The sequence below is a fragment of the Budorcas taxicolor genome, chromosome 3, assembly GCF_023091745.1.
Source record: "Budorcas taxicolor isolate Tak-1 chromosome 3, Takin1.1, whole genome shotgun sequence".
Classification (NCBI taxonomy): Eukaryota; Metazoa; Chordata; class Mammalia; order Artiodactyla; family Bovidae; genus Budorcas; species Budorcas taxicolor.
Window position 1 is genome coordinate 1,766,240 of NC_068912.1, and position 22,125 is coordinate 1,788,364.

The window sequence follows — 22,125 nt, forward strand, 5'->3', positions numbered from 1 at the left end:
AAGGAGGAGGCCTTCAAGCGCACATGTTGTCCGCTGCCTTAGTCTCGAGGTAGTCCTTCAGGCGGCCATTAGAGGGCGCCCTCGGCCAGGGAGAGGTTGCGGCCGCGGGACTGTGGCTTCCGTGATACCAGGCAGGGGTGGAGTTAGACGCCTACTACACCCCATTTTACCCTTGAGTTGCTGCACACATACCTGGCAGGAAGAACAGTCTAGGCTAAATCCGTGTCTCCTCTCTCACAGTGCAGTGAGCTTTCAAAAAATGCTTTTCTTGTTTAACCAGAATGTTTACTGTACCTCCTTCCCCAACCCCTCTGTACTTCAGTTTGCGTAGTGCATACTGTGAGGGGCCCCTTGGCAATTTGGGGTGGCTTCCAGATGACGCGTTTCACACGGGGCTCGCACCTATCCGGGCTCCCAGGCTGGGAGGCAGCAGCCCAAGGTGTTCCCCTGCACAATGCGCACAATGGACAATCTCACCTCCCCCACTTAGTTTTTGCCTCCTTCCTGTCTTCCAGGCTTTGTGGCCCTGCCAGGTGCCAGGTCCACTGCTGGGGCAGGCTAGGTTTCCCCAGAGGCCAGTCCAAGGTGGGAGAGAGGTTGTGGTCAAATGGGGTATGGAGAACGCAGCCAGCCTTCATCATGATTTCCTTGACCTGTCACGGTACCTGCCCCGCGCAGGCAGACATGTTCCTTCACCTGGACCTGGCTAATCAATCTCATCTCTCGACACAGCGGCACAGAGCTTCGGCCTGCTTGATCCTAAACTCTGCTACCTGCTGGATGGGATCCTCTTCATCTACGGCGTTATTGTCACTGCCCTGTTTCTGAGAGCAAAGGTTGGTGCCACTGGCCTCTGTGGGGAGGGCATGGGCTCCCCAACTCAGTGGATGTTTAGAGGGCCTTGGTCTTGGAAAGTCTCAAGCATGAGTGGTTGGTATCCACGGGCAAAACAGAGACCAACCAAGTGTGCACACTGGGTGGGCTGGAGAGGTGGGGGGTGATGTTTTGCTTAGCCACACAAGAGTGGGAGGATGAGTGTTCGATTGATTGTACACTGGTGCTGGAGTCTTAGTGAAGAGTCATACAGATGTGTGAACCTTTAGGCGTCTCAAGGCAGAGGTTCTGCTAGGAAAAGGGGTTATGCTTCAGTGAAGAGCAGAGAGGTGGGGGCCTGCAGTCTCTTTCCAGACCCTGCTGTCCAACTGCAAACCCAGGCTTGGCCAGCCTTTTCTCTTCAAACCCGTTTTTCATCTGTACGTGGGAAGATTAACCCAGAGCATTGGTTTTCACCTAGGGCCCTGCAGGCCCTGCAGTATTTGGAGGGGCTGGGGCTGGGGGTGGCCATAGGACTTTCGTGCCTTAACCTTTTTTTTTTTTTTGGATTTTGGACTTTAGCAAAACATTTTATTATAAGAAACAGTGTCTTACTTTCTTAAGTTTGAGGAACGCTGCCCTAGATCATCTGCCAGGTGTTTCCCAATGTTCTGAACCTGCAAGACCTGCAGTTTCAGCTGAGGGGCATGAACTGAAAACAGAGCGAGGCCATGTGCCTGGGCCAGGTCCTCAGGACACAGTGCCACACGGACACAGTGCACCCGGGTGCAGGGGTCACGATGGAGGTGGGACCTCTCAACTAGTCCTCCAAATCCCTGGGAGGAAGCGGCCAGGAGAGAAGCCCGGAACGCAGTGGGTGCGGCCCGCGAGGCCGGCGCTTCTGCGCATGCGCGAGGGCCCGGGCTCGGGAGCGGAAACCAGGGCGGGTGCTGGGGCACCTGCGGTGACTGAGCTTGACCCCTGCGAGGGGGAAGGGCAGTTGGGCTCAGAAATGAAGCTTTCACGCCACGGGGGCCCGCAGGGGCCCAGCCCCAGCAGACAGGGCGCACGCCGTTTGCAGTGGAGAAGCGGCGCGAGGCTGCCCGCGCAGAAAGTAAAGCGCTTTCTCTCCTCTTCCCCATCCAGTTCAGCAGGAGTGCCGACGCCCCCGCCTACCAGCATGGCCAGAACCCGGTCTACAACGTAAGTCCGCCTCTCCCGGAGAGCCTAGCCTAGAAGGTGCTCGCCTCTCCTGGGACGTGGGGGAAACAGCCGCCAGGGGCTCGGCTGTGGGTCTGGTCCGCGGCTCTCAGCCCTGCGGGTTAAAAACCTGTCTAGGACTCAGTTTCCTAACTCGTAAAACGGGGATAGTCACCACGCCTGCTTCGTGGAGGTGCTGGGAGGATGCCGCTCCCTGGCGGTGTGCTGCGCGGCAAGCGCCCACTCGGTGCAGTGCCTGCTCCACGCGAGCCCCCGCCCGGCAGCGGTTTCACGGACCAGAGCGATGGGGGTGGAGAAGGAAAGAGTACTTCCCTGCGGTGGAGAAGCGAGTTCACTCCCTCCGTGCAATGGGACTTTGATCGAATAGATCATGCACCCCCCCCCCCCCCCAGTAATATGTTCTCTGAGACGCTTTCTGAGATGATCCCTGCTCCTTTGTGAAGATCTGTGTGATCCCTGCTCCACTCGTAAAGAGCGCCCTGGCCTGCCGGCCCCGTCGTCCTGCGCTTCCCTTTCTCACCTCTGACTCATTTCTGCCTCTTCTAGGAGCTGAATGTCGGCCGAAGAGAGGAGTATGCAGTCCTGGACCGGAGAGGGGCCTTCGACCCTGAGATGGGGGGGAAACCGGTGGGGCCTTTTTGTGTTTGCATGTGTGTGTGTGTGAGTGTGAGTGTGAGTGTGTGTGCGGGCTCAGCCAGGCAGCTGGAAGAGAGCTCCTGGGGGCCAGCGCGCTCTTCACCATGCTGGACCTTGAGGTGTGAGAGAGGCCTCGCTAGGCGGACCGCTGGCCATCACCCCGCCCTCCGCCGCCGCCCGGGGCTCCTTCCTGGGTCACCCGGGCCTTCACAGCATGAATGGGGCAGCGCTAATAGCAGACTCTCAGCGGCTCTGCCTTTTCAGCTGTTGACGCCACACCCGGTGGGAAAGGGCGCAGCTGGAGGAGGCCCGAGGTGGGGTCTTCAGAGCAGAGCTCAGCTTGGGTGTGAGAGCACGTCTGTATGCCTCAGGCAGCAGGAGGCGTGAAGGCCCCGGGGCGGCTAGGCTGCAGGAGCGCAGGGAGGACGCGGGCTGAGGAGGAGCCCACAGCTGGGCGGAAGGGGCAGCGGGAGGGTGCCTCCGCTCTCCTGGCCTGGATTCCTGTTTCTCCCTTGCTAACGTCTTCCCCTTCTCTCTCCCCGCAGAGGAAGAAGAACCCCCACGAAGTCGTGTATAATGTGAGTAGAGGAGGTGGCATATTTTTCCTTGGAAATTTGGGGGGTAGGGCTGGAGAAGGGCTCTGGACAAAGGGTTTGGCTCCTCGCTCTGCAGTCTTTGCCTGACTTGACTCTCACTTCCCGGGCCGAATTCCGCCTCACCTGCTTGCTGCCTGCAGTGGCTGGTTGTAGGAAGGCCCCTCAGCCTGCTGCTGGAGTTCTCAGATCAGCCTGGTTGGGACCTAGCAGGGACAGGGAGGTCGAGCTGGGCAAGCCCCTGGGAGGGACTCCTGTTCCTAGGAGCCAGAGTAGTCCCTGAGTTTCGCCTGTTGTTGAAAACCTCACCATCCTGGGTGTTGATCAGTGTGTGGGGGACTACTGCAGGGGGTAACCTGCTGTAAAGAGAGCTACTTCTTCCTATGGCGTTGGCTATGTAAAGAGACAACTTGCTTAAATAAATAATCTTGGGGCCTTCGAGTGAGCTCTTGCATTGTCCAACACGTGCGACCTTTGGCTAGGACTCCACATCTTATCTCAGGTTCTAAGCTGAGCTTCTCAGCTCAATGCAAAGGGCTGGCAGCTCAGAGGTTTCCAAAGGGCTGAGGAAGAGGGTGGGCTTGGAGCTGATTGTTGGAGCCTTGAATATAGAACCCCGCCCCCCCCCCCCCCTTGGGAATCTAGAGGTTTCCTTTTGCAGGGGAGTCCACAGTTTTCTGCGTTGGTTGGTAAACCAGTATCTCATGCCCTCTTCTTCAGGAGCTAAGAAAAGACAAGATGGCGGAGGCCTACAGTGAGATCGGGATGAAGAGTGACGTGAGTGTTGCCCTTTCTTTGTTCCCCAGGCTGGGGTGGTGTCAGGGATGTTCCAAGAGTCCCATCCCTTCCTCCTGGCACCCGCAAAAGCCCATGGGATGGCCGCCAGAGGCAAAGGTTAATCCAGCTGTGTCATCTCTTGATAAGGTACTCAGAAAGGCCTGATGCTCTTTAGGATTAAAAACCAAATTAAATTCTAAAATGGCCTATGCTTTGCAAAAAAAGGTAAAATCTGTCACCATTAATAATAATCATGTGATTAATGTGTGTCAAAGTATGTTTAGCACTTGGGATGGTAGGGCCCCTGCTCATAAGCGATTAAGAATTTCCAGATGGTGAGCGCAGAGCACTGAACCTTCTAAGTTTGGTCCCTCTGTAACTGCATATGTAGCTTACCCACAAAGCTGGCCTGGCTCGTGCTTTACCAGGCAGATGGTCTCATTTAACTCCCACAATAACCTGATGAGACATGTGTGCCCTTCCAGGCACAAGAGGTTCAGTAACTGACCCAGGGTCACGTAGCTGCTGATGGGGAGCCAGAATTTGAACAGACTCTACAGCTGGAGCTTGTACCCATGACATAGTTGCCGTTCCCAGAGTATAAATGACTAGATGCGAATTTTTTAAAAATTTATTTCATTGACATATAGTTGATTTACAGTGTTGTGTTAATTAAAGTGATTCGGTGATTATATACATTCTTTTTCGTATTCTTTTCCACTACGGTTTATCACAGGATATTGAATCTATTTCCCTGTACTATATAGTAGGACCTTATAATTTATCCACCTTATCAATCATAGTTTGCATCTGCTAATCCTAAACTCCCAGTCTGTTCTCTCCCTATCCTCTTGGCAACCATAAGTCTGCTCTGTGTCTGTGAGTCTGTTTTTGTAAATAAATTCATTTGTATAATCTTTTTAGATTCCATATGTAAGTAATATCTTATGGTTTTTGCCTTTGGCTTACTTAGTATGATAATCTCTGGGTCCATCCATTTGCTGCAAATGGCATTCTTTCTTTTTTTTATGGCCAAGTAATATTCTGCCATATATATGTACCACGTCTTCTTTATCCATTCATCTTTTGATGAACGTTTAGGTTGCTCCCGTTTGGCCTGCTGTAAACAGTGCCACAGTGAACACTGGGGTGCGTGAACACTGGGGTGCATGTACCCTTTGGAATTGTAGTTTTCTAAGATCGTATGGTAATCCTACTTTTAGTTTTTTGAGGAACCTCCATAGTGATTTTCTTAGTTAGCCAAGAATTTTGAGAGCTGCAGAGATGCCCGATTATTCCAAGCAGTGGGCAGTGTGGCCAGCATCTGTGCAGCCCAGATCTGAGATCTGATGAGGTTCTGCGCCGGGCAGAGCAAACCTGGGCCTCATCAGAGCCCGGCTTCACCATACTCTGCGGAGGCCAAGGTCTAACCAGTGACCTGAGGGCCTTTTTCTCCCTGGGCAGGGCTGCTGGCCAGGAGATGGTCAGCTCTGACTATCTGGGGCCCTCCGAGTCGGACCCTTGAGCAGGAAGGCTGCTGCCAACTGTCTGACTTTCTAGCCTTTTCTTGTCTCATTCCCACAGAACCAGCGGCGAAGAGGCAAGGGGCATGATGGTGTTTACCAGGTAAGTGCAGCTGGCGGTGCCTCTGGTCTGCACTGCTGGCCCTGCTTCCCAGGATGGCACCATCTAACCAGGCCGCGGTCAGGCTGCCTTGTGTTTCTTGTTGGCAGTGCCAGCTCTTCAGCAGCTGAACTTGGCAAGCCAAGGGCACCCCTTCAGGCCTGTAGTGACTGCTCTGCCAGTCAGTCCCGGAGGCGGGGTTGGGATTCAGCCTTTCAAGCACATCACTTGACTCTAAGGGAGAGGCAGTGGGAGCGCTAGGAGAACAGGGCAAAGCAGGCAAGTGGCAGTTGCCCAGAGGCTGTGTGGTCTTGCGTAAAGGACACCGAACAAGCCATTTCCTGCCTCTTTCTCCACTGCTCTGGGCCCTTGCAGAAGCCTTGCTCTGCCTCATTCTCACACCTAATAGGGTGGGTGAGAAGACTAAAGTAAACAAATCAAGAAAAATAACTTTAAAAAGAAAGTGTTGTTGTAGTCGGGCGCTTAGTTTTTGCGAATCAGTGTGAACTGTGCACGCTGAGCACAGCCAGCTTCTCTAAACACAGAGCCTGAAGCTGTAGCGGGACAGCTCCCGGGCTGCCGAGCTGGCGGGGGCGGTGGGGGAGGGGGCGGCGCAGGCCAGGTTGCAGCAGACATCTGCTGGCCTCCGGCCGGCCCACACCCACACAGGGCTTCTGACCTCCTCTTCTTTTCTCATGTTTTTCCCAGGGACTCAGCACGGCCACCAAGGACACCTATGATGCCCTCCACATGCAAGCCCTGCCCCCTCGCTAACAGCTCCTGGAGTTTCAGCACTCACAGGCCAGACCTGTAGACGCCCAGATTGTTAAAGATACAGGATAAAGCATTTACAACCTAGTTCACTCATATTTCTCCACCACCCAAGTATTTCTCTTTATGAATGGGATGCTTCAAGTTGTAACATTTGGTCATACCCAGTTCCAAACTCACGCAGAATTTTGTCCTTGGATGCCCGGAGAGAGTGCATCCCCACGCGCTTCCTGAAGAGTCCACTGTGAACGCAGCATGTTCTGAGGTTTCCTGGGGACTAGGCAGGCCCTACTCCCTGCAGCTCCAGGCTCTTACCTGGGAGTCGGGCCTCCTCCTTCTCAAACACAGCTGAATTCAGGGTGTGTTTTGTAAGGTCCCCAGAGAAACCGCAGCTGTTAGTGCAGGTCCTAATAGTCTGTATTGTTCTGTCAGGTTTTGAGTAGCTTTGCTCCGGCTGTAAATTTGGCTTCAGTTGTTACCGTACCCCCTAATTTCAAGGTAACTGGTGATTGGGCCAGGAAGCGGGCAGAGGGGAAGGTGGGAGTAGGTAGCGGTTGGTACTGGTATATCAGGGAAGGGAGCAGGGGAGCCAGAGGCCTGGGGAGGGGCATGATGGAGCCCTCCTGCAATCAAGTGTACATTCCCCACGATAGAACTTGTATGCAAGGCCATGCTGTCCCTTTTTTGGGACTGAGAGATGAATAAGCCTAGCCTTGCCCTCAAGGAGCCCATGCTCTCACAGGGAAGCGAGCTGTGAAGAGTCTGGGATGGAAGAACATAGCGGTGTCATTGCAGATGGTGAACAAGGTGAGCAGGCAGCGAGAGAAGCAAGACCACATTCTTTGCAGCCACTTGTTCACCTCATGGAATGAGACAAACCCATCATGGGGAAGGCCTTGAAGGACGACTTGGTATAGCTCGAACCTAGAAAGATCCCAAAGGACAGTGGCATCACAAGAAGAGCCTCAGCTGACTTGTTGGAACAGGGCTGTGTAATACAAGGGCACATGGCGATGGATGGAAACCCACTCTGCTCGGTCTTAATTTATACTGGTTTGCTAGAGCCTTACTCTTTTGCATAATAAATAAGTTTGGTGAAAATGCTTTACTGTGAGCTTCATTTAGACAGTCAAGCCTGTAATGGTCATTTAGTCATCAAGGAATCAGCCTGCTGCCCCTGCAGTGGGGGCAGAACTGCTGATTCTTGGGAGAGAACAGGATGGTTCCCCAGAACATGCTGGAGAGCAGGATGCATCCAGTTGCCCAGCCCGGGCTGTGCCTGGGGCAACACGGTGTCAGGATGGGCACGGCCTTCTGTGGGAGGTGACAGGAGAGAGCCCTGGGTGCAGGGCTCACAGCATGGAGCAGCTTACGGTGTGCAGGTGGGAGAACAGGAGAGAGGCCAGCCGAGGATCCAGGTGTCGGGAATAGAGGGTTTTGGGGGTTATGAACAGCTGCCAATGCCACAGCACGAAACCTGTCTATAAGGTATGGGGAAGGGACAAAAAAACATCTTGGGGGTGATTCTGCCCCCAGAAGTGACCCTGTCCCCAGCAGTATTTTGTCGTAACTGTAGTGGCTGTTCATAAGGCCCTAACTCAATAAGCCTTCCCAGGTGGCTCAGTGGGCATCTGCCCGACAATGCAGGAGACATTGGAAGATGCTGTGGAGAATAAAAGGGCACCCCACTCCATCCAGTGTTCCTGCCTGGGAAATCCCATGGCCAGAGGAGCCTGGTGCGCCGTAGTCCATGGGGTCTCAAGAGCTGGACGTGGCATAGCAACTAAAAGAACTCAGGAAGCCACCAATTAATATTGGGTAGATTTTCAAAAACGACATTGAAATGCAAGGCCATGGCTATTAAAAGCCCCTGAGCATTTGGGATTCCAACAGGAGTGATGTGCCTCTCTGCCAGGCAACTCGGAGACAGGATGCCTCACAAAGGCGTTCGGTCTGTACCCTGGTTTCAGAGGGGAATTGAGTTCCACCCACCAAGTATTAACTAGCACCTTCCTCTTCCGTACCTAGCACTTTGCAAGCTACCAAGAAGGCTAGAGAAGCATCATCACAGACTTAGGGACTTAAAATTTTGTCACTGGATTTCGTCCACACCATGTAAAGAACTCTGCATCACACTGCAGTGTTGTGATCCACACGGGACCCTCAGGCAGAAGCAGGGATGAGGGGCCGCTGATGAAAGCGTGTAGACAGAACTCACCAAGGTAGAGCTGTGGAAGGGTTTGTGGAAGGAAAAGATCTCTGAGATGGCACAGAATGGTTGAAAACTCAACCCTAATTCTGTAACCTGGTCATGGGGCAAATTACACCATGTTGTTTCAGCTGCTCTTCCACTGACTGCAGTTCATAAAGACAAGTCACAGCTCTTTTCTGGCTGCTGCTGCTTTATCATCTTATCTGGCATCTTAAAAACTGAAGTTAGCTTCCTTCTGTTAGTCAACATGAATAAGCCTCAACCTCATACCTAGTTTTAAGGTCAGCTAAGTTTCATATAGGCTGTGTATGACCCATATGGCTGGCCTGAAAATAAGAATTTGACCTAATTCTGTCAAGATTTTGACTCAAGAAGTAGGAGGAAGGCTGGCTGTAAGCTGTGGGTGCAGGAGCTTGCCCAGGGTGGCTGGGGGATAGGACTCACTGGACTTTGTGCAAGACAACTACATGGAGAAGGCCACTTGGAGAGGACAGAGTGGACGTACTGGCAGAACAAAGCTCCAGATCAAGCTGAGAGTGGCCCTAGTCGCCGGGGAGAGGAAAGGCTGCAGTAAGAGAACTCACATCCTTTCATGAGGAATTTGCTTGCTTGGCAGATACCCCTGGAGTGGGTTAGAATATAACCTTTTCACAAAGAACTACAGGGAAACAGGTGGAAATTAGTGCTTATCCTCAGATCTGCATGTGACTAATGGGTTTTACTTTCTGAAGTCCTTCTCATGCTTGTGAGCCTGCTGCTGTCTCTACCAAATAGCTGACTCATATTAAAATTGTTTTAAGAAAATAACTTCACAAACTGAAAAGCAAGGTATAAATATGAGACAGGGTAGACTGGCTAAGAGTGAGGCATTCTTTAACATAAGAAGTGGGGAGAAGAGAAGCCAATATTTGGCTTCCATTTTGGGCCCCTTTCGGGACAGCAAGCATACCCTGAGGCCATAGTGTGAGCTCTCTTTCAATCTCTGACTCCTCATTTAAGGGGATGCACAGATTCAGTTCATATACACTAGTTAAAGTGGACACCTCCCAAAGCTTGTTAGCAGGCTGAAGTTCCCTCTCGCCAGGAAATTCACTTTGAGATTCCAATTTTCCTTTTTATGCAGTCAACTAATTGCATTAAGACACTAAATGTTGGCTATAAGAAGCCAGAGGGAGCTAAGTTGTGAACCATCAGACAGGAGAAGGAGAGGGCAAATTCAGGATTACCGCCCTTCAGAGGACACCAGAGAATGAGTGTTCAGGACCCAGCAAGAAATGCTAGAGGCACGTGGCAGTTTAAACAATCAGTTTGGAAGAAGTCAAGTTCAATGCCAGTTCTGAAGTCAAATACACAGTGAGAGGGGAGTTTTGAAGATTTCTCTCACAGGTCAATCAAGGGCTTGTGTGTTTGATCACACAAAGTCCTCAGGCCTGAAGGAGACCACTGCCTCCAGACTCAGGGTCCCAGAAAACCACTAGGGCCTGGGGAGGGAGCGCGGTGGTGGCCACAGGGCCCCATGGAGCAGAAGGGGAAGTGTGCAGGAGTTGGGTGGGGGTGGGGGAGGAGCCAGCGTGCTTACAGGGACCCTGGGGCTCCTGAGAGCACCTGCTGGAAAAAATTAAGTTGGAAGGCTTAGGGGAGTAGTGTGGGAATATGTGAAGCATCCAGAACACCAACATGACAACTTTAGAGAAACTCAAACAATATGGAAACACTTGGAAAATGGTTTAATGATGTTTTACAACAGAAATGAACTGTACAGTTACAGTAAGTTTAATATATATAAAAAATTACAGCAGACAAATGCATCTACACAAAATCTACCATTTCTTCTGATTCACTGTCACCTACACAACCTTTCCCAAGCCTATAGAGCCCCTGCAGGCAGCCTCAGGAAGGGGATCCTATAAAGGGCACTTTTAAAGAGACAGCACCGCTCATATTCCCCACCTCCTCCTCAGGCCTCAGGAGGTACCAGCTAATTCCCCCAAACGTGAAGTTGCTTGTGTTTCGGGTTTTCAAAACCAAGAAAAAGTGTTTCCCGAGGGCCCAGATAATGAGGTCCTGAACTCCAAGTTATCAGTTGATTCTTATGAAATATTCCTATCAGAGGGGAAATGGCTAACTAGGTATGCTGGGACAGTGAGGCTATACAATAGCCACCCAGACTGTAGTTATCTAAGCAGAAATGTAAAAGGACTCCCAATAAACTACTTATGAATTGTCACTGCCTCATTAAAGTTGCTGGACAATTTTGGAAAAAAATCATTTACACCACATCTTAAGTTTCCACAAAAGAGAACTCAAACTCACATTTTAAAGTTAAGTACATAAAACAAAAAGTTTGGGGAGACCAAGGAGTCAATTTCCCCTTGTGTTCCTCCCTTGACAACAGTGGAAAAACACCCCTGAATCAATATTAAAAAAAAAAAAGGCAAGAAAAGAGAAAGGTGGTAAAGTTAAGATATTTAAAGACAGAGAGAAAGAAAACAGCTTTAGAAAAACACGATCACTGTCTCTTTAAAACAAAATGGAATCCCAGTTGGGATTGGTAATCAGCAAATACTCAATCCAAATTGAACCCAGTGGAAGTTTATTACTGAATATTATGTACACTCAGAACTTTTTTGTTTTCTTTTTTATTATGAACACCTAGGCAGTGAAAACTGTTATGTTAATACATACAGAGACACACCCCAAACATACAAAAATACTATTATTCAAACTACTAAGAATAGGACAGTTATTTTCATGCTATGACTTTAAGAGCATTACACTGAAACAAGAAATGACTTTTTTTTTTTAATATCCCAGAAATATACCAAAATATACATCTAAGCTTTGGAATTACTGAGGTTAGACTAATGCAAGTGCTGGGTAATCGTACTTAATACACAAGTCTAAGGTTCTGCAGGAAAGAAATTATCTTTGGTATCTGCATCAGGCTAATATTATTAACATTTGGATTTTGCTTTGGGATAGAGCTTGCATGACCCTAAAACCAAATCCCCCCCCCCCAATCAACTGAGATTAAAAAGATCCATGTAAAAAGTTCCTCCATTTGCAACCCCCCACCCCCCACGCTAAAAAGTCACAGGCATCTGCCTAGCACAAAAGGTTGTGAAATACGCTGCATAGTCGCACAGCGGTGCTGCAAAAGGAAACAAGCTACGATGAGGAGAAATGGAAAGCTCGATAATCGCTCTGCATGTTTTCTCACAAACAGGACAGCCACTTCCAAGCAGTTCCAGTAAAGGAAAAGAGAGAAAAGGCTCAGAAGGGCAACTTGGCGTGTGTTCACCCGCCAGCACCGCCCCAGAGGTTAAAGCACCCAGCAGAGCAGCCAATCCTGCGCCAGTGTCTTCAATCTCCCCCACTCTGTGGAGTCCACGGGTGCCCAGCAGCACCCCCGACCATCCCGTCCCTCTGCTAAAGCCCTGGGGTGACCACGGCTGCTGGAGGGTGGATCACCACGATAACTGTAGGTGTGTTATCATGGCCATGGGCTTCAGTCCACTGTTTTGGACAATCTGAAATGCCAGTTTATTCCATGGCATGTTCACAAGCTGGCAAGAGTCAAGGCTACTGAGCATCTGCCTCTGCAAACCTGGAACGTGGAAAACAGACCCCCTGCCCTTCCAACACTGTCAGAGGCCCCACCTCCCCGCCCCGGCCCCCTCCTCTTAATGCCAGGACGCCACAGACTGGATTGATGCTGAAGACTTCCCTTTTCTTTGGTTTTTTTGTTTGTTTTGAGTTTATACAATCATTAAAAAATCTTTGGTTTTGGCTGGAAATTTTAAAAATGAAGCAAAACAACACAAAGAAACCACCCTCCCCTGGCTTATAGCAGCAGTAGTAAGACCTGGCAAAGCTTTTTTTTCCAACATCGGGGGTGGGAATTGAAGGTTGGGAACTACATTCAAAGAAAAGGTGAAGGGCTGGAGATGCAGCTTCTAGACAGCCCAATGGATATAAGATTGTCAAATAATAATAATAATATTAATAATAATAAAAACTTAAATATTTGAATTTTTTTTTGGTCATGTCAAAGGAAAAAAGTGAAATGTATATGCAGCAGTCAGGTTAAAGGAGCCTTTGGTGTGTTTTCCCTTCCACCCAAAGTCCTGAAAATAAGCAGAACCCTGAGGCCTCACAGGGGAAGGGGATGACCTCTCCCTACCGGGGAGAAGGCAAGTATAGGAGGTGATGTGTGGCCAGCAGTCAGAGATGTGGTGCGGGCTGGGGGTGTGGGGAGGGCTGGCCAGCCCATAAGGGCAGGGTGGCGGGGAACAGATGTTAAAGAGTCCCGTGAAGACCCCTTGCAACAAAAAGAAAGAGGAGATTGCAATTTGCCCTCAGCTTGCAGTAGCTTTTAAAGCAGCGACATTCAGAGGCTTTGGGAAGTCCCACCCTAGGCTACAGGTCCCATGATGCTATAGGCCAGAGTTCAACATTACTCAGAAGAAGGAGGGCAGACTTGGCAACTCTGTAGGGGTTAGAGAAAGTTAAAGCATGTTACTCAGTCACGAGTTAGAAATGAGGTATACAATAGCTCGTGGATTTGCGGTGGGTGGAAACCCCCCACACTTACTCACCTCCTTTCTGCTATCACCACAGCTGCAGGGACTGAACTATGGTCTAATGTAGGGGAGGGCATTTCCTTGGAATGAAACCTCCTGTGGACTGAGCAATGCACACAGGCCCCCTCAAGCAAAGGTAAGAAGCTGGAAGAAGTCGGTTTCTCCCTTTATACCTGCACTCAGGGGAGACATACTATTTAACGCTGTCAAAAGCCAATGTTATAACCACGTCTTAGGCTCTCTCCTTCCCCCACTCTGAACAGTTTGCAGTTTTAAACACAACCAGGCTGGTCCACTCTACTCTCAGAAAGTCTATGCCTTATGGAGAACTGTGTAGGTTCAGAACCAAAGATATGGCACCTCCAGCTGCCTACAACCACAGCCTTTCCTAACAGGACTGTCATTCTGCTTCTGAAAGTGCTTTCCCTTCCTGTGCTACTGTTGAGACTTAGAGACCCCGTGGGACCAGGTAGAACCACAGAGTCTTCTCTCCCCTTGGCTCTGCCCTTGTCCATTTGAAGGAGATCCCCATTTTAAAGAAGTGTTTGAATGTCTCGTCCTGGAAACCACACTGTGCCCAACTGTCTGCCTGCAGGCTTCTTATATCACATGAGAGAGCTCAGCGTCCCTGCCAGGTCATGAAAGAGCCTTAAGCTGCTTCTGTGAGGTTGTGGCTGGCTCAAAACAATGATGAGCAAACCAACCAACCAACCTCGGGGGAACTTTGCATCAGACTTCAATGCTTTGCTTGCTTTTTTATAGTAAATTAGTTTTGGGGTCTGAACTTTCTGACAGTGTCCTGGGTGTGAACTAGAAGGTGACCCTGGGTGGCACGGTCCCGTGCAGAATGGGCTGATTCAGGGTCAGAAAGAATCATTAAGGGACCGGCCCTGCCCTGCCCACCCTCGGAGCTTTGCTTCCGCGACAGTGGCGGTCCGTCATGTATGGTCTGTCTTCCCACAACTGTTTTCAGTGCTGTTATCTTTAACAGTCCTGTTACCTGCTTCCTGACCTATCTAGTACTTTGAAAAGTCACATAATGTTAATATCACTTTTATATAATGCCAGAATAGGACTACTGGTAAGGCTGTCATGGACTTCTGCAACCTGATCAGTTTTTGATAGAATATCTAGAACAATAAATTTCTTTTCCCTCTCCCATTTTCTGTGTCTTATCAAAAGTAAACCAAAACAATGAATTACTCAAGTCTCCAGAGCCCAGACGTAGAAACATTCTGTAACAATACAGCTCTACGGAAGAATAAAAGAAGGGTCTTCTTTTTGGGTCTTCATGTAATCTTGCTCTTAAAAATGCTTATCCTTTATAAGTGACAGAACAACTAAATAGCATCTGAACTCACACTGGTTGTGCTTGTTCTCACTGTAAGTGTTGGATAAAGGGAAATAAAAGAATCCTACTCCCATCTTTTGCCACACTCCCTCTAAATTTCCCAGCAATGCCAAGAATATCACTGCCACACTGAGCAACTCTATGCATTTTTACAGAACCAGCAGAGTGAAACTAAGTTAATCTCTTTTCCAAAGCTAGGATGACCAACAAGACTTCCTTCAAAAAGTGGAGATTATATAGGCAGAAGAAGAGAGGGGAGAGGAAAAGTAAAGAGACAAATGTAAAGCTTTTTCCACATTTCAGCTGTTTGTTTGTTCTTACTTCTGCTGCTTGTGTGGAAAACATAAGAATAAACGATGCAGTGTCTTTGGTATCCAAACGGAACCCCACTTAGGTTCTCTGAGAAGGGTCACCTATTGAAAAATAGCCTTTCTGGACACAGAGTCTACATCTGAACTTGGGAAGCCAAGAAAGTCTGTCCCACAGTCTGGCCAGAAAGGGCTCCTAACTGTTTCTACACCAGCATCATTTCTCATTCAAGACAGCCCACCAAGAACAATACTTTCGTCAGTCTCACTAACCAGTCTCTAAAGGTCACACCATCACACGTGTGGGGCGAGCTGGTTGGCTTTCAACTTCTTGATCTGGTTTTCTTCTGTTTGCATTTTTGGTCAAGACAGAATCAGCCTTGATGTGAGAAAAGGAAGTGAGGCTTTAAACTGCTGTGCTACTGCACAACACTCAATAACGTGACAGAGGATGGCCAAGAAATGCTTTACTTTCCTAAGACTAAGATGCGTCAGTCACTCATTTCTCCTTTCCTCTCCAAATTGAAGGGTGCTTGTCTAATTCTGTCTCTATTTCTCAACTATATACTCCAACATTCACACATTAATCCTTCTCTTAAGCTCTTGCTACATGAGAGGTAATGAATCATCGGAAGAGCCTGGCAGGGTCTGGGGGGCCCAGGTGGCCATAGGAAGGGATGTAAATGCCTTGAGGACCCTGAACTGGATAACAAATGTGTAACCTGCATGCCACCACACACTGCGCTGCAGCCCAGACCTTAGAGAGGCCAAAAAACCCCAAACCCAAACACAGGGATGATCAAGTTTCCTTTGGCAAGACAGAGATAAGGAAACACACACACACACACACACACACACACACACACACGCACACACACACGCAATGCAATGTTTTCCTTCTAACATAATCATCTTCTTCTCTTCCCCCCACCCCTCCCTAACCCTATAAACTGTAACCTATAAACAGGATCCCAAATACATATAGCATCAGTCATGTTTATCAATCATAATAAACATTAGTTCAACTAAATGCTACAGCTAGAATTATTTCCACTATTTATAAAGTTTTTCCTTTTTATTTATTTGGTTTTTAGTTTAAACCAGCTCTGTAACAATGCTAAGCTATGCTGAGGTATTTTATGAAGGTGCCAGAAGCTAGCTGTTACCCACAAGCATTATCCTCATGGATTAAGGTATCACCATTCAAAGTGAAAAGGAAGAGAGGAAAGGAGACCCAGAGAACAGAATAACATAAAATCCACTAATGTTTACTACTTTAAGCAAAGGCTAAGGGTAGAAGAGCCTACACATGGAAATGCTTCATGAATAAGGATGTTCAGAAGAAAGGAACTTCATAAATCATATGGAAATCTGGGTATAAACTGGAAAACTGAGAAAAGACATATTTCCTGCCCTCTGGCTGGATCCTTTCAAATATCTTACTGAAAATTTCAGGGGTGTCCCATTTAATTTCTTTAGATTAAGAAAAGAATATGGTAAAACAGGATTAGTATCAGTCTTTAATGATGAAAGCAATTTATTTATTCTATTTTTGTCCAAGTTCACACTTGTACTGTGTGCATAGATGGCCAGGGCTGTGATTAAACTAAATGCTTTTCACACACACATACAAAGAGGAACTCACAATGGTTATGATTAAACGAATTCATAAATTCTTGCCCATCTGAGTCAGCTCCCTGTCCATTCTCTCTAGTTTCTTCCTATTGTAATGATTTCACTTTTCTCTTGGTAAACAAAATTCTGTGAGGGTGATATGGTTTGGGAACAACTTTAGACTATGAACTACAAAGAGTTTGTTTTATAAGCCAAGTGTTTATTATATACTAATTGCAATGTTTACTATTAGGATCTACAACTTTAAAAATCTACATTAATTTCCTGTATTTGCAAACGTATCCAGCTTTCCCAGCAATTTAAATAGAAAATTTAACGTTAAAGATTGGGCTGAATTTAAATATTGTGTCAAGCAAGTATCTGTGCTTCTGCATAATATATAGACACGGTTTTCTCCCACCTTCTCTCCCACCAAATAAATGAGGGATAATAGAGCAAAATAACACAAGAAAGAGGTATAACTGTGCTTTTCTTCCCAACGATGGATGAACTGTGTAGAATAAATTGGCAAGATAATCTCACTAAAAATCTTTTAATTAATCTTATTTTCCCTTAAAAAAAATGCTAATTTCTAATAATGCTACCATGAAGTACAAATCAGCATGGCCCTAAACAAAATGAAAGTTGGATGCCTTTGGTTCCATTTCTCTAGTATTAAGTTGAGCCAACTGGGATGGTATTGATCTTTCTTAACAAATAAATAAAAGAAAGTGTGTTTTATATCAAGTCATGAATGGATAGGAACATTTTTTTTTTTTAATTCTAAATGACTGCCTATATAACTTCAGAAACATTTAAACTAACATAGCACTCAACATATTTCTTAACTCAAGAACAATAATAATGTTCTTCTGAGAAGCCCTTTTCTAGGTCTTTCTCCTCTGTCCTTTAGATTTATACAGGGTACAAATAAAGTTTATAACCAAACTGCCTTGCCTGTGATAAGCAGGATTCAAACAATTACATTCATCACTCCCCAGGCAGGGCCCATTACCATGGGCAAATATAGTATCACTATAAATGCATTTGGAATTAGTCTTTGGCTTAATATGTGTTAACCAAATTCAGGGATAAAATAAAATCTGGATAAAGATTAAGGGGAAAACAAAGAAGGACCACAACGAACTGTGATGACCTACCTGGTCTTTTCTCTTAGAAGCGCAGAAACTCTACCAAGTATTTCTTTTTGGCCAAATGGACCCCTTAATTTCCAGACTCTCCCATATAAGGTGGCTAAAAGTTAAGCCTGAGTATCTTAGCTTAGGAGATTCAAAGCATTTCTTGAGATGATAAAAAAGATGATACAAAGTGAAAAAGGACTAAAGGCTGAGTCATGAAGCAATATGGTCAGTAGACGATCTAGGGATGATGATGGGGATTCAATTTTAAGTTAAACACCCATCAACAAGCTGTTTTAGTGTTTTGTATATGCATTTCACAACTTGTTTCTTAAATAAGAGAATAAAAGAAAGATTCTAAGAGTTACCTTTGTCTAAAGGATATATTTTTTCTTTCGAACACAGGTTTTTATGCTGGTTTAAAGTTTATCCTCACAAAGTGATCCACACTCATACCCACACAAAGGCAGAATCCCTTTATCCCATACTGATTAGAGACTACAGGCAGGGCAGGGAATAGAAGACCACTGTACTGACATTTAAAGCTTAGTATCTTTTTTTTTAATATGAAAGTCTATTGGTGATCTTCTTTAGGAGAGGGAGTATTTTTGAGCCACATAGGGAAACAAACAAACACGGCCTTTCCTTGCTTCTCCTCTTAATCCACTGGGCTTGAGTTCCTTGGGACTCAACACTTCCTTTGGTAGCGATTTGGGAAATGAATGCTACAACCTCCAACCCAGTCTGGTGGGTATCAGCATCTTCCTCCCTGAATCCTTCCTCCTAACCTACCATTCCCAAGGGAGGGAGCCATCCCTATGGGCGGCTACAGTATAACTGACAGCCCTAAAATCATCTGCACAGACTAAAATTAGAGATGTCAAATCAGGATAAAAGGTTAAATTCAACTACATTAGAGAAACAGAGAGATGAAGAGGAGAAAAATTAGTAACTGACACTGCCACTCTATTTACACACCAAACTAAACAAACTACTTAAAAACTCAAGTTAACGTCTACCCAGAGGATATTACAATTTACCAACATAAAAGATTAAAACAAGCAGCAACTTTTATATAACATTAATAAAGACAAATGAAAAAAAGAAATTGTCAGTAGCATCTATCTCCTCAATGTGTCTGAACTGCACAATATAAACTAGTCCATTAGTACAGCAGCTTGCTAAAAATTGACTTTGGTTCAAGCTTAGTTAAAAAAAAACAACATTAAAAAAACATACCACACATAAAAACGGTGGATGGACATTTGTTATCGTTTCCCTGCTTGCAGTTCACTGATTTTAGAGGGATTTTAGGAAGGTAAAGGGTACTTTGTGAAATAAAATGGGAAGACAAAAGAAACAGGAGAAAAATTAACAAGGGAACTAAAACGTTTCTGGCCTTTTAATATTAATATGCCTGTCTCCAACTTGAATGATCACAAACAAAAACACACACTGTGTCTGTATCACTGCCTTTCCCAACACTGAGACAAATACACAGAATTCAAGCTCCCTCGTGGACACAAGCAGAGCAAGAAGAAGAAAAATCACCTGTAAGCTCTCTCTCAGCCCCAAGCTTGGAAGGGGGAAAAAGTGCAGTCATGGAACCACTGGAGATGTACGCAAGCACCCACAGATGCCAGGTGGGAACCTTTAATTCCAATAAGAAGGGAGCTCAAATGAGCTGCATTGCAGCAATCCAGTCTTTGGGAATTTTTTTGGATACAGATACTATAATAACCGAACACTGACAAAAAGGGAAATCTAATCTCCAGGTTACCCTTCCTGGAGAAGGGAAACCTTCATTCCTAGTCATCTTCCATAAACATTTCCTTTTCATGGGCTCATTGACATCGTCTAGAAATACCGGGAAAACAATTACAGAAGCTAATTGCTTTCTACAATGAATAAAGAGATGTGTATTGCCATTTAGACCTACCTAGCAGGAGCATCACTGACAAACCAAGGAGACACGTGAGGTGTGTACAAAGTTCCTGCTCAAAGTCTTTCAAAGGTTCTACAGATCCCGTATCTCGCTAATTAGTGCCTTCTCCAGTCAGAGAACCAAGGAGAGTATCAGGGCTAGAGGAACTGACAAGCCATCTACTGAAAAGGAAGTCTGTGGCTAGAGGAAAATGTGGTAACCTCACACTCTTCTCATCACACCTCTCTGGGTGATCCATAACCAATGAAAAACAGTCTAGTAGAGCTCCTTCAATAAACAAAAGAAGGGAAAAGCTTCCCAGTTTCAGTAAGTCATTTTGTTCTTTGCCAAGTAAGTTAAAGGAAGTTTGGATGAAAAACTTCCACAAAGTGGAACAAACAAACACACACACCAACAGTAGGAGCATTTCAGGAGACAAGAAATCAGGAGGACCACCAAGTCAGGTGTCTGCAGTAGTCTTTGCTCTTTGGAACCAAATCCTGCCCTGCAACAGGTACAGCCATTTCCACTGAAAGTAGCAGAAAGCAGCACCGTTGCCCCACAGGACCTGGGCCTCAGGTCAATGATTTGGGGTGAGTGAGAGCTACAGTTCAGCAGGAATTCCTTCCTACACAAAAGTGCTCCAAAGGCACCACCTGATGGGGGGGAGGGGGCGTGTGTGGAGTGGGAGTGTTTGCACACACTGCCTTCAGCTTCTGCACCAAGCCTCTTGCATAAGTGGCAAAAGAAAATAATTTTCTAGCACCTCTGTAAGAGTCATCAAGGATAAGGAAACCGGCAAGAACATTCCCCGCAGTGAAGAGCGTAAGTTCCCCCTCACCCTAAAGCCCTCCCACCCCACAGTGTGGGAGCTCACTGAAACAGGATCCAGGAGCGAGAGATAAACATGTCCAAACTATATATATATATATATATATATATAAAACAATAACAACAATAACAATAGAGATACAGTAATACAGGCCTGCCTAAATTGTACCAGTTAAGAAAGGAACCCCCAACACAATTGATATGATTATAAACACCTTGTTATGACTTAATGGCCTGTACAACAGACCGATAAAATGATTTTTTTAAAAGAAAAAGAAATTTAGACAAACAAGAAATCCCCTTCCTATGTCGGAATTGGTAACCCACCTTAACTCGTCATCATGACTGCTGGAAATGATAAGTAGTCCTTTCACTTATTTTTTTTGTTTTTGATTTTTTGTTTCTGCCTTTTTTTTTTTTTAATTTTTGGTTAGAAAGTTCTCCAATCCATGAAGCAATCCTGAAAAGACAGTGTTTTATTAAAAAATTAGGCAATTTTGCTGTCCCATCTCCATCTTTTTTTTCCGCCGTGTGTTCTTTCTCTTCTCTCCCTCCTCTCCCTTGCCCTTGCAACATGGCAACAGGAAGTCCACCACGTGTTTCAGTCTCTGCCAGCAGCGCCGCTCGGCCCAGCTCACTGTGCCTTGGAGGCGGTGGTGGTGGTGGAGGCAGCCCCGCTGGCAGAGGCCACAGTGAGGAAAGAGTTCTGGATAGGCTCAGCTGAGGTGGAGGTGGCATGAAGGCTGGCTACAGGTCCAGAATTCCCTGCAGAGGTTGCAGCGGCAGAGACCAAGCTAACTGGATTGCTGGTGAGCAGAGAGAGGTTCTGAGGGGTCAGGAACAGAGGGGCAGTCACGATGTTGGGGGCTCCTCCTGCATTGGCAAATACCAGGTTCCCAGTTGCATCCAGTGACGTTATTGGAAGAGAGCCACCAGAAGCAAGAGCTACAGACAAACCCCACAGAAAACAGGTAGGAAGGAGAATGTTAGTGTCTGCTTTGGAGAAGACAAAGAACACATCAAATATCCTAAGTTTTCCTACAACCCCGATGAAAAAAGTTTATCCCTTAACTGAATTTTTTCCCCTTAATCACAGTGCTATAATTTACCAACCAAAGTTTATTTATAATTTTAAAAGAGCCTAGAGGACTGAAAACTCTAATGAGCATGAACAGGATAGGGGAGAAGAGAATCAAGAGTTATATCTCTATCTTGAAATCTCAACTTATTTCATCTACCCAGAAATATTTGTTAAATACAATAATTTTGATTTAATGAAAAAGTAACTCCATTCAAAAGACTATCTTTTCCTGTATCTGAAAACCCCCAACAATCCCCTCACCCATATAATCACACCCTCACATGTATATTTGAGGGTTCTTCCTAGTGGCATTAAAAATTTGATTTCTTACATAATTAAAAAAAGCAAGAGGAACTGAGGGAATGTCCCTGACTTTGGACACGATCACACAGTGAGTACAGAACACTGAGTCCTGCTGCAGCTTGACATTCTCTGAGACTCTAGGCTTAGAGGCACAGTCCAGTTCTAGATCTTCCCATACAGTACCTCTTTGGTACTCAGCTGTGTCTTTTTAGCATGACCACAGACCAGAGACACATTGTAATGCAAGAGAAAAAGTGATTTATCACAAATCTTACTTCAAAAAGAAATCATTTTATAATAAAAGCTTTATAGATCTAACCAGGAAGCAATTTCACATATGATTTA

General features: G+C 46.4%; 2 protein-coding genes across 2 annotated transcripts in view; one reads left to right on the forward strand and one right to left on the reverse strand.

Annotated features, from left to right (window-relative positions):
• The window catches only part of CD247 (CD247 molecule), an 84,482-nt gene extending 77,800 nt beyond the window's left edge, over window positions 1-6,682 (forward strand). Inside the window, exons 2-8 of the mRNA XM_052637582.1 lie at window positions 733-836; window positions 1,960-2,016; window positions 2,581-2,661; window positions 3,216-3,248; window positions 3,984-4,040; window positions 5,625-5,666; window positions 6,372-6,682. Of these exons, the coding sequence (XP_052493542.1) occupies window positions 733-836; window positions 1,960-2,016; window positions 2,581-2,661; window positions 3,216-3,248; window positions 3,984-4,040; window positions 5,625-5,666; window positions 6,372-6,437 (440 nt within the window). The 3' untranslated portion in view covers window positions 6,438-6,682. The remainder of the gene's footprint in view (window positions 1-732; window positions 837-1,959; window positions 2,017-2,580; window positions 2,662-3,215; window positions 3,249-3,983; window positions 4,041-5,624; window positions 5,667-6,371) is intronic.
• A 14,127-nt stretch (window positions 6,683-20,809) lies between these two features.
• Window positions 20,810-22,125, reverse strand: part of POU2F1 (POU class 2 homeobox 1) — a 79,926-nt gene continuing 78,610 nt past the window's right edge. The window contains exon 16 of the mRNA XM_052637083.1: window positions 20,810-21,341. Coding sequence (XP_052493043.1) covers window positions 21,031-21,341 — 311 coding nt within the window. The 3' untranslated portion in view covers window positions 20,810-21,030. The remainder of the gene's footprint in view (window positions 21,342-22,125) is intronic.